The sequence below is a fragment of the Eleginops maclovinus genome, chromosome 4 (genome assembly GCF_036324505.1).
Source record: "Eleginops maclovinus isolate JMC-PN-2008 ecotype Puerto Natales chromosome 4, JC_Emac_rtc_rv5, whole genome shotgun sequence".
Taxonomy (NCBI): domain Eukaryota; kingdom Metazoa; phylum Chordata; class Actinopteri; order Perciformes; family Eleginopidae; genus Eleginops; species Eleginops maclovinus.
Genome location: NC_086352.1, coordinates 24,521,612 through 24,534,264, shown reverse-complemented (window position 1 = coordinate 24,534,264; position 12,653 = coordinate 24,521,612). Strand labels below are relative to the sequence as shown.

Below are 12,653 nucleotides of genomic sequence, written 5' to 3'. Positions count from 1 at the left end.
ATCTAGGTCAGTCATTGTGTGAGCACTATTTAATATTCAGTCCCCGTTGGGAAATTCAAAATCTAAGATGCAACAAAGACATAGCAGATAGTAAAAAACTGATGTAAAACAGCAAATTAAAATCACGTTTTAGTAGCCTAATGCTTGACTTTTATCAACCTCTAGTGGGAAACAGGGAATTGAAGCAATATCTCTTCTAGAGCACAGTGTAAATTGATTTATTACTTTATTATGAATAATCCCATAAATCCCATTTTAATATTAGCTTTGGCTAGCATTAATACTGGAAAGCGTGAGAAACAGCAAGCCTTCCTGCCTTACACTACTTTTTTTTTTTTTTATAGATTACACAAAGAAGATGTCATGTTATAAAGTTATTAGTAAGGTTTACCGTAGATGTGCAGATACTGCATACTTTGTTACCTTCAGATACATCCAGACTTTCGGTCATTTTTTTCCCCAGTATTTGTGCTAGGTTAAGCTAACTGACTGCTAACTTAAATATTCCATACAAACAAAAGTATCACATTAGAAATCTTAAATTTGTCAACAACTAGTCATTCGCTCTTTAATGGCTCAAACTAAAACAGTTTAAATATAAAAACAAGGTTTTCGTAGCTTCACCACATGAATGTCTTCCTTAAACATACTGTGTTACTTGGTGGACTTGTAACCAAAATCACTGATTCTGTCGAAGGTGTACAAACACTGAGTCATGATGATGATGGGCCGCAGATCTGTCTGCATTTTGTCTTGCTAGTAATTGCTGGGAGGAAAAGTAAAATAAAACCAAAAGAGCTGATGAAGTGAAGATGCAACCATTCGGAGAAAGAGACAGGATGAAAAATGGTGCACTACATTTGATGGTAATGTTGATACAGTTATTTTAACCATAAAGACTCAGACCCTCACTATTTTTCCTTCACAGTTTAAGTTGTGGCTGCTTTGCATTCTGATCCTTTGAGGTCGACTGGCTATGGATAAATGAAAGGTTTTGCCGTTAAACTTTGAGGTAGCTAACTATATTTGTGTACAATCAAACTGAAGTGTATCTGCCTACAATGATGTCATGTCTTCTTTTGTCTGGTTTTTATTCGTAATAACAAAAATATGCCCCTATTTATTTACCTTTTTACAGAGTGAGCATTGCTTTCTTTTCTACAGAACTGGACCCACTTCTAGACGTCTGATGGATCAACTTGCTTATCTGATGTTAGGTATATATTAATGTTATTTTTTTCTTTAGTACAATTACTTAAGCTTTGTAAAGAGGAACTGTACAGTATAAATCTGTGCACATCCATCTTACCTTTTAAAGCAAAAGGTGGAGCTTAAATTTTAAGGCCTGTGTAGAATATTTCCACAAGATATATGACATTTGCAATTGTACTCTCTCTGAATATTTGTTTCCAAACCCCCTTGGATAAGAAGAAATATTTGCACGGTGAACTGCAGTGAAACATGCCTCCTGTCACTTCATAAAATGAAATTACCTCTAATGCACATGAATTGTGTTCTCAGCAGATGTGGACACATTTAATGCTCGCTGAGGTAATACATTGCTGGAGGTCTTCCAGCAACACGGCCAGTGAGTGATGTTTCCAATGTGTGTGTGATACAGACTATTACCACAAAGTTACAGTCGGCATTCTCCTCTGCACCAGAGAGGTCAAAGGTCACATGGAGAGCATTCCAGGACAGACAATATGGCGTCCCGTAGGCAGGGATGAGGCTGAAGCTTGTCCGGACGGACGGACGGACGGACGGACGGACGACACACACACACACACACACACACACACACACACACACACACACACACACACACACACACACACACACACACACACACACACACACACACACACACACACACACACACACACACACACACCTTAACTCTACATCTCTGTAACTCACAGGATAAACATGAGTCTGTATTCAGTTCTCTGACTCACCTTATTATTAATATAAAACTTTCACACATCATCACTTAGCAAAACTCCTTTTTCACAATAGAAATACCTCAACCCCTATTTAACTTGGTAGCCCTGGGACTTCTTATTCCCCATGCACATTTTTACAACATTATAGTTTTTTTTATTTACTGATGAATAATATTCCCCTTTCCTTAAAATGGATTGTTGTTATTACTGTAAACAAGAAAGAAAATGTATGTTTTTTTACGTTGTTATAATCTTTGGTAATTACCTTCTTGCTTCTTGTTCAGGATGTATTGAGACTCTACTGAGACTCACTAAAAATTAACGTACTAACCCTAACCCAAATTATCAAGAGGCACAGGCTGACTCAATTTAAATTGGCTGTTGATTAAACACACACGTCACTGGACGCTGGACGCTGGTCAACTGAGATTGAAAACTATTAGTAAATAGTTGCTACGTTTCTGAGTGCTTTTTAAAAAAAAGAATGTGCATGCATCAGAACTTTACGAAATCTTCAGCTTTAGCCCAAGTAAAAGTAGCAATACTAACAAAATGACCTCAGTAAAAATCATGCAAAAATAAGATACTCATAGTATCTATAGTAAAACTTCTCATTGTGCAGCAAGTTATAAAATAAAGTTAAATGTATGACAATGCATCATATTTTATAAGCTGATCATTCCTTTACGTTGTATGAGAAATATAAATCATAAAATGCAGTCGAATAAAAGCTTCAATATTTTGGGTCTGGGGATTCATGGTTTGTAAACGACCTTACATCCAGCAGTTTACACAGTAAGGCTTGAAGCCTTGGTAACTACTACATTTTACTCTTACATTACCACAAAACATAGAAAAGGTATTACTTTACACTTATTTAAAATTAAGTGTGAAAGGAATCTTTCAAGTCTAATCTAAGTCTAATTTCAGGCCCAATATTAAGATGAGGTTTTATTGAAACACGATTGTTCAGGATAGGTTGTGGCAGATTCCAGGCATACTCTTCAGACACTGACCCTCTGAACCAGGTGTCCTCCTCTCCACCCCCTTTTGACTGCGAGAACTGCAGCACCTGTCAATCACTCTGGTTGTCATGGTATCCAGGTTGTCCAGCCTTTGAAGTTGCAAACTGTTGGTTTTTGGATTGGACCAAATATTGGATAAAGAAGAAAATTCATATTTGCTGCACAACAAAGTATATAAGAATATAAAGAAAACCTCACATGTGACACAGGCATGTTTTCCTTTAAATTTTGAGCTGTGTATGGTGTATGTATGCTGTGTATATGTATGTATTGTATTTTTATCAGGAACAATTCCAGTACCTTTATTTGTTTGCTTTAGGTGGTTCTGTCAAAATAATGTGGTAACTCACTGATCAGTATATTTCACTTTGTTTGAATACTTTTATTGCTGATTGCATGGTATATCTGAGAGAATGTCACACATTTTTCTGAATTCATGTATTTTTTGTTTAAAATCAATACTGTTTATTGTAGCTTCTGAACAGCTAATATTTAAGACCATACACATTTTTTACAAATGTAACTTGTGTTTTAAGTTATTGAAATTGAACAGAAACATGTGGAAGAAAACCAATGCCAGTACAGCCAGTGCTGCATGTGTAATGTATTAAGCATTAAGTGCTTCTGCCAACATTACGTTCCAGCTTCATAATTTAGGGCGAGATGTAGAGGTTAGTGAAATTTGCTGTGCTTTCGAAGTCAAAGCATTTCCTGGTGGTCCTATATGTATATACTGCCGATGTGCCAGGAAGAAAGGATGGATAGTAAAATCTTTAACCTCAAAATAATCAAAAATTCAATCAAAAGGCGCAAACATTTTTGTTTATCAACATTTCTTTGCTAATTTAATTCACATGGATTTCACAACTACTCTACATTTCTGTAAAATACATATCTGTAAAATCATTCAGTATCTTCAGACAAAGATATAATCACATGAACCTCATTTTTTAAGTATTTGGTGAATACATTTGAAATTTATAAAATAAACTACCTGGGCCTCCTTTCACACAGGAGATTAGAACAACTAAAAACAGCTATTAAGCATGTCTCTTATTCCTCATTCACATTATAGTTAACACCCACAGGGGGTGTTGTTGCTTCAGTATATTACAGTTATAGACTTCCTTCAGTCAATTCTCTGTGGTCATATCAGACTTCCTTCAATAAAAACTCTTAAAATGACAAATGAGTACCTATTATTAGGCAAAAATAGATTTCAACTCTTAAATCACTACATACATTTGAAATAATATGGACATACTTCTTAAAAGTGCTTCGTTGTAGATGGTTTAGCCTTCCTACTGAGGGCAAGATGTAACCAGAAAAAAATAATATAATAATAATGGTTTAGTCAAAACATGTTGGAAATGACCATCATAACTCACCTGGAATACCTTTACCATCTGTCTTTTCAAGTAATTAATGTGTTAATGGTCTCCTATCTTTCCACCCTCACCTTCAGCGTCACAAACAGTCCCAACCTGCTCACTACTTTAGTGTATGGAGCTTTACACGGCAGAGTCATCTGTTTATGGTCTATCAGAGGTTTAGGCCATGGTAGATAATCATGATCTACAGTTAAAACTACTCAAATTGAGAAATAAATAGAAAGTCTGTTTGCATAGTCTGGAAGTGATCACTAAATAGAAAGTCAGTTCTCCTTCACGTATGCGGCTGGTGCAGGGGTTGATTGTTTCCGGGCTCTAAAGCTGATCCAAGATCTGTGCAGTAGGGCATCGCAAAACTGATGAGTCCCAGTGCAGAACAGTGGTTACCTGGACAGGAAGTAGGCAGCCACGTTAGCGGAATCTAGATTAAATGGAGGATAAATCAACAACATAAATCTCCTGTTTTTTTATCTTTTCCCCCCGTAACAATACAATTTAATAACTCGACAAAAAGTAATACATTTTTACTTAATTTACTAATAACAATATCATTTTGTGATAAAAAGCTAAAACACAATAAAGTAATGTAATTACATTTCTCGTCATTTAGGAAATTATTTTATATTGCACTGGTTATTTAAAATGGATGTACATTCTACATAATTGTCTCACACATTTGTTTTGTAATCTATGATTAAATATGAAACTTCAATGACATCAAATTGGCTTCATCTTTAACATATTAATGTGTATTTTCTGTCAATAAGAGCATTTTATAAAGCATTGATGACGAAGCAGACGCAGCGTTACCTCTCTCTCAGGGGCAGATTTGGGTTACTGAGGAAGGACAGCTGCTGCTCCAAACTACACACACGAAAGGCCAGGTAGCACGATGACAGGATGAGGAGGACAATGCTGTCGGAATAGAAGGAGATACACAGATTAGTTAAATGACTAAGTATTATATTTAAGGATGGTTATTGCATGAGACAAAAAGATCCTCTGTTGACGTGGAGGAAGAGAGCTGTAATGTCACTGAATGAACACTAGGTGGCAGGGTTTTACTTTCTGCTACAGCACTTTACTGTCCTTGAACACCACAGCAATCTGTCTTTAAAAGGGACCACAGCAACGGTTTGCAAATCATGTTGCACTTTATATTACTGCTGAACATTTGCCAAGTAACGATGCACTGTTTTGAATCAGTCTTGTTTCAAGCAGCCACTGGTTTATTTATTTACAGAAAAAAATATAATCTGAACTTGTATGTATTGTAAAACCTTAAATTATTTTAATTTAAAGTACCATGGTATGGTACTATTATTTAAGATGCATTCTATTTCAAATAAAAGTTTCACAAAACATTAATAACTGATTTTTAAAGTAAATAACGCAGATGCGACAATTATATATTTTCTTATGCAGTTGAGTGCCTAAATATGAATGTGTGTTGCTTTATTAAATACATTGTTTATTCGTTGTTCAGCATAAATGTATACAGAGTGTTCCCTGTCACTAATATGGATTAAAATCTATGATATACCAGGAAGAACATGTGCCCATGACTGTGGGGTCAGAGGTCACCGTCAGTATACAACACATAACAAACCTTCAGGAGCAGATAGGGATTCATTGCTCTCTCAAGGACACAACAGCAGAGTGGCTTCACACCCTCGGAGTGAAGGACAGTCTCCCTGATCAATGAGTCACCCTGCTGTGTTGGAGGGCAGGGGGAGTGAGGAGAGCATGGCGCTCACTAAGATTAATTATTTGATGCGATGCAAAGATTCTTCACAATTCAGTCTCAAAGGATGCAGATTCTTTGTGGAAAACACTAACTGAAAAATGTTTTAACACCTCTGAGCGTGTGTGTTCGCTGACTATTTATATCTGTGTCGTGTTAATGCTTACAGTGTGTGTAGTGTGTGTCAGCTGTTGGAAGAGGTGTGTGAGTCCCTCTGTATACTCACAGCAGGGTGAAGAACTTGAGCAGCTGGTACTCCATCTGGCCCAGCTCTGCCAGTGGCTCTGAAAAAAGACCTCTGTCTGTTTGCAGGGCGCACTCTGAAACACACAAACACACACACACCAAACACTATAACATAACACCATTTACAGTGCACGTGTTTCAATATTAATGGTGCATACCCACCTGTTAGTTTAATGGTGTGACAATGTGGACTATTAAAATGTATCACAATATAAAGTTATTTTTATTGATATGAGATGTCAGGGAATGCAATTAAATGAACAACATTAACAAGGTGAGCTGATCTCTGACAATAAAATGTAACTTGTAGTTGTCACAATAGAACCTAAAAAACAATGATGAAATGCTAAAACCTAAATACTTTTTTTTTATCACATTTTATTTTAAAGGAGGATTAAATCAAGAATCTCATATAATGTAATCTGCTGCTTTAATTCATTTTTCGAGCTGTCTATTAATTATTGTATGCCACTTTTGCACAGATGATCTTTGTGTGATGTAACCCCATTTAATACAGTTGTTAAACCAGGTCATGTTATATGGTATGCATACTAAGTAAATAAAATAATTACAATATTTTCCTGCTTTCCTCTCCTCATATGTGATGAAAACGACACAAAATCCCACACCGATCAAATATGGAACGTATGGAATGTAATAGAGAATGAATGTATGTTGGTCAAAGTGACCTGTCAGCACGGAGCCGTTAAACTGTCCTCGGCCAACTTTGACAGCAGACATTGTTTGTGATAATCTCTACTTAATCTGCATCCGCCCAAAGCTTTTTAATACCAAATCCCACATGATTTAATCTCCATTTGGAGCTTAATGTGTCATTGCGTAAGAGAGATGCTCACCTTATTATTAATATAAAACTTTCACACATCATCACTTAGCAAAACTCCTTTTTCACAATAGAAATACCTCAACCCCTATTTAACTTGGTAGCCCTGGGACTTCTTATTCCACATGCACATTTTTACAACATTAGTTTTTTAAATTTACTAATGAATAATATTCCCCTTTCCTTAAAATGGATTGTTGTTATTACTGTAAACAAGAAAGAAAATTTGTGTTTTTTTATGTTGTTATAATCTTTGGTAATTACCTTCTTGCTTCTTGTTCAGAATGTATTGAGACTCTACTGAGACTCACTAAAAATGAACGTACTAACCCTAACCCAAATTATCAAGAGGCACAGGCTGACTCAATTTAAATTGGCTATTGATTAAAGTCCTGCAGATCACAGACAGTCAGAGTTTAACATTTAAACTTCTAATAACTGAGTTTTCTTATCAAATAATGTAGTACTTTTGGTCATTATACAGCTCCGGAAAAAATTAAGACCACTGCAATTCTTCCTTAAATCTGTATCTCTACATGTATGGCAGCCATTCCAGTGTCTGTTGAATTTCAACACAGAGAAAAATTGTCAGTAGTTTATAGAATACAATAAATTACTGACAATTGCACAATAAAAAGCAAATTCTAAAAACCTTGAGGTGTACATTATTTTACCTCTCCATTCATAGATGTGTTGTGGATGTTTCAGATAATATACACCAATATATGCCAAGCTAACAACTTTTGGCCAGTTTTCAGCCATCTATTGAACAACGATATAATTATGACACTGCACCGTTTTTGCGTGGATGTTTTTTTTTCACCTTCCAGCGGCTGTTCTGATTTGAAGGGTGTGTCCGCGGTGCTCAGGCTGCTGGTCGAGTTTCCCAGGAGGTCAGGAAGGGAGGACGACACAGACACCACCGAGGGTTTCCTCCTCCACTTTAAAACTGATGGGAACTCGTCAACCGCTGGGAACTCATCCGGAACCGGGTACTCATCCTGTGGCACAGAAGACAGAGAAGAGCGGAAATGTTTCACGCCTAAACATTAAGGGAGGTCTACATGTGACATCAGGTCTACAGTTATTTAGAAAGGTTCCTTTAGAAATATTTCATTTTTTACTTCAATCATATTGTTTTGTTGTGTGCCCATGTTGCCAAGCGGCCAACAAATACATTTTGGGCTATGTAAGTTTTCAAACAATCCATCACATGATAGGGATTTTTTCACAACTTGGCAGCCTGAAAGTTGTTGAAGCATATGATCATTATGACCGCTATTAGGTTTGAAACTTTGACGGCCTTTCTGCTAAACCTTATGGAAGCTACAATGTAAAGAGATTTTTTCCAAGGTAAGTAAATACAATTGGGGGTCTAAACATTTTTTATGTATCAGAGTAGTAAAGCTATACAAAATGCTGGCAAAATTAACCAACAAACTTTTTCTTCAAATACTTTCAGTCAAATGATAGCGTAGTACGGGCATGTTGCAGAACTAAATTATAACCCAATACAAAAGCTCCTTTTGTCACACAGAATCCTCATAGTGCACGCACAAGGTGACTTCACAGAGCTCTGATAACATCTTGCAGACTCTGGGGATAATTCACTGCAGGACTGCAGCAGCGGCAACATAATGATCTATTGATATGGTCTGTTTCAGAAGGTAAGTCAGCCATAAGTGAGAGTTGTCAGAGGCCTTTAGATCAACATGAAACACAATTACTAACTATACAGAAAAATCATCATACCCGAGGATTACTAACTGTGAAGTTTAACAGCCTTGATCTTTATAGTTTTACGACAGTTTATGAAAGACATGTGACTGACCAGCGATAAGATCGGCTCCTCCATGAACTGCTTCAAGCTCAGGCTCTTCCCATTGACCTGGAGATGGAAAAGGAAATTGCCTCTTTAACTGACACACTGCAGAGTATGACTGTGTGTGTGTGTGTGTGTGTGTGTGTGTGTGTGTGTGTGTGTGTGTGTGTGTGTGTGTGTGTGTGTGTGTGTGTGTGTGTGTGTGTGTGTGTGTGTGTGCGTGTGTGTGTTTCTGACCTGTAGGTGTGTGCAGATCCTGCGAAGGACATCATAGACACTGTCTCTTGATAGCAGAGACACAAATACATACTGAGGAAAAGATGAAAAATGTTGTTGATATTCAGATTTTAATACTATATCTTAAACTTAATATTAATAATATATCAGATATGTAAATCTGAACCTTTCTATTTTTATTTAAAAAATAAATTCCAAAAAATCCAACTATCATTATTACAATTGCCTCCTCATGTTTTCAGTATACAATCAATGCACTCAGGCCGGTATGGAGGTGTTTGAATATCTGTTTTTGCAGCCATACAAAGCATTTAATAATACATTAAAATTAATGGGAATAAGTTAAACAAATCCCTATGAATAATTTGGGGCAAACAACACTTCAGGGATTCATGATCTGGGGCACAAAGACTATATTTTAATAACATTTTAGTTTTTAGTTTGTTCTTTCATGGTAATAACAACAGCTCAGTGTTAGCTTACCCAAATATCCCTCTGACCTGGATAAATGTTCCTGCAATCTAAAAAATTGTTTTATTTCTTAGCAATTGAAACAATGTTGTTGTGTGAGCCGTGTATCGGTGGTTTTTGTCCTGTTGTATCTCTCCTCCTGACACAGGCATGTTGGTGAATGAGCAGAAGAATTACAAACAATCCTGGACTGTTGTTACAGACACAAGCTGTGAACTTTTTACCTCATAAACAGAAGAGCCAAGTCTTAAACATCACTGTGCAGAGCCATGTATGTTTGCATGGTTATGTAATGCATATTACACAATCACATAGACATATATGGTAAAGGATATTTGCTTTGTACGTTATGAGACACACCATCTGCTGCTGTATTCACCAGTGGATCAGACTCTGCATTTTGGGTTGGATTACAGTTCTGTAATATTCACTTCTGAAGGGATCTATTTCCTTATTTTCCACAATAAGCCAACCTCAGAGCAATTAACTGATAGAGTTTTGCACAAATGGAAATATAAACAACAATTTTATACTGCTAGGTTGTGGTTTTATCCAGTGAGTTAACATGTACATTTAAATAGTGAAAGAGAGGAAAGCATGCAAACCACTAGTAAAAATCAGCCCAGTCACTCGCTTTATTAATAATGAATGATTTGAATGATTTGTGTTATGAATAAATGAAGGCTGCCAGACAAGGTGCAATACACAAACAAACATTTAAAATGTTAAGAAGAGTTTAAGACTGTCTGTGGAACATTTGTGCTATTTCTGAACATTATAATGACTGCTATAACTCTGAGGAATCAGCTCTTCTGTGAGTCTGATGTGTGCCACACCTGGAAACGTGCAGAATATTCTGTGATCTACTTGTTTTGAGAAAAGAGAGTAATGAATGGACAGTATGGATATATATGAGCTAAATTGCTAACATGCTATTTGCGATAAATTATATATTTATTTTAATTAATTATTATAATGTAATAATTCAATGAATTGCTAACATTCACTTGTTAGCAATTGCCCTTTTTAAGATTTCCAATTCATGAGTGGGGTATTAAGTGACAAAACGCAAAAATCTCTGAGGATTGTGTTAACTAGGCTAGAATCAAGAATAGAAATGTGTACCAATCTTGCATTTACATTCACATGTGCTCTCTCTTTCCACTTTTTTGGAGGCCACATTGCAAAACAACCCACTGGGCTAACATTAAGTGGAGTCTTCATGTACTGTTTGGTTGTTGATATGTTGATATTTTTTTTTACAATACAGACAAGTACTTGAGGATACAACCCCTAGTTGTCATCACATGCTAAAGAACGCTGTGATAATTATTCATTAGTTGCTGGGGCTCCAACAGGAGTGGAAAAGTACATGGTGTCTTTGAAAACACCACTTGATGCTAGGCTGAGTCTGATGTGACAGGAAGTTAAGAAGCCCCTCTGAATGTAATGGTGGAAAATCCCGTAACTCTCTCATACCACAGGGCCTCGACTCCACTCTGCTTCTATCTATAGCATCCCAATGTTTTTTCCGTCACACCTCTCCTGGAAAATACAGCCGTGCTTATCAGTATAAGTATTCTAATTCACAGCGTCTGTGCTGGAGGTGTTCACCTTCTGTCCGGTGTCCGTGGTGATAGCCAAGCCGTTTGGTACCAGACCTGCTGTTTTGTGCTTCTTGACCAGCCTCACGGAAACGACAGGAATAGCCACCTTAAGAAGACAGAAAAAGGCACAAAAACAACAGTCATTTAATGATGGGAACATTAAAGATAAGATAAATTACATCAGTTTGATTTGAGTAAAAGGTGGCAGGGAAGTAGGACATTGAAATACACTCAGGAAAGCCCCTGGAAAACAGCAGAAGTGGACATGAAACGTGTCTTATTTCAATCAGAATGTGAGGAATGCAGTCTGCATAAGCAGCTTATTGTCACTCGGATGTCAGGAGAGGTTTGGTTTCAAGGAAATGGAGGAAAAGGAACAATGCACAACATCAGAGAGAAAATCACACAGCTTAAGGTTAAAGGTTCAGTAAGTCTACCTGTTCGCAGTACATTATCTCTCAGAAATAAACAGAGAGTCCTATTCAATGTGTGAGCATTACAACTGTGACACTGGAAGTCAGCCTGTAATCCTGAATGACTTTAAGTCAAATCAAGCTGTCCAATCAGCGTGTCACATTGTGACTGGGAGACACCGGGTTTGTGTTTGTCAGTCAGTCTGAGTTTATTAAGCTGCCTGTCAGTCTGTCGTACCTTGATGTCCTTGCCGAAGAGGTTGGCATAGAAACACAGCCAGTTTCTGGAGATGTAGAGCCGGCCTTGTAGAAGAATGTCTCTGAGGAGAGCGCAGGAGTACACTGTGAACAGAAGAGACACAAACATGGTTTAGTCTCTTTCCACAATTGTAAACTGGATGAAAACATCTAACAAAACAAAATCTCTGAATCCTCTTATTGTCTCCACAGCATTTTGATAAACAATCAATCAATATCTTAAAATTCAAAACATTGGTTATAGTTTGATCCAAATTTGTGGTAATCCCAACTGAACTGTGGGAACAGAAGAGTTGATATTGTGCTGGAGGAGCTTTTCATCCTGAAAGTGTTCCTGAGATTAAACAGATGAAAGAATTAAAGATGGACACCGAGCCAAGACAGCTACTTCAAGTGACTAACAAGCTGAAAGAAATAAGGAATATAAAGTATTATTTACTAGAGTTTGTTGTATAGGGCTCATGAAAGTACTATTGATAAAAATGCAGTAGCAGAACATTATAGCTGCTCCACTTATACTGTAGTATTTATACTGTTTATTTAGACTTTTGACCTTGAACATGTATCTTTTTCCTACGTGTAAGAAAAACTAAATACATGGTTCTCACAGGACAGTGATGCTACAAACATATGGTGATAGAATTATAGA

General features: G+C 36.8%; 1 protein-coding gene across 9 annotated transcripts in view; it reads right to left on the bottom strand.

The window, feature by feature from the left end:
* Nucleotides 1-3,149: 3,149 nt before the first annotated feature.
* The window catches only part of gramd2aa (GRAM domain containing 2Aa), a 31,278-nt gene continuing 21,774 nt past the window's right edge, over nt 3,150-12,653 (bottom strand). The window contains exons 5-12 of one of the 9 annotated variants that reach the window (XM_063882142.1): nt 11,985-12,088; nt 11,341-11,439; nt 9,256-9,327; nt 9,028-9,084; nt 8,020-8,197; nt 6,333-6,426; nt 5,173-5,277; nt 3,150-4,783 (exon numbers count right to left, since the gene is read on the bottom strand). In XM_063882142.1, the coding sequence (XP_063738212.1) occupies nt 4,774-4,783; nt 5,173-5,277; nt 6,333-6,426; nt 8,020-8,197; nt 9,028-9,084; nt 9,256-9,327; nt 11,341-11,439; nt 11,985-12,088 (719 nt within the window). In that variant the 3' untranslated portion in view covers nt 3,150-4,773. The remainder of the gene's footprint in view (nt 4,784-5,172; nt 5,278-6,332; nt 6,427-8,019; nt 8,198-9,027; nt 9,085-9,255; nt 9,328-11,340; nt 11,440-11,984; nt 12,089-12,653) is intronic. The other 8 variants (XM_063882144.1, XM_063882143.1, XM_063882145.1 and 5 more) reach the window with 8 other exon arrangements.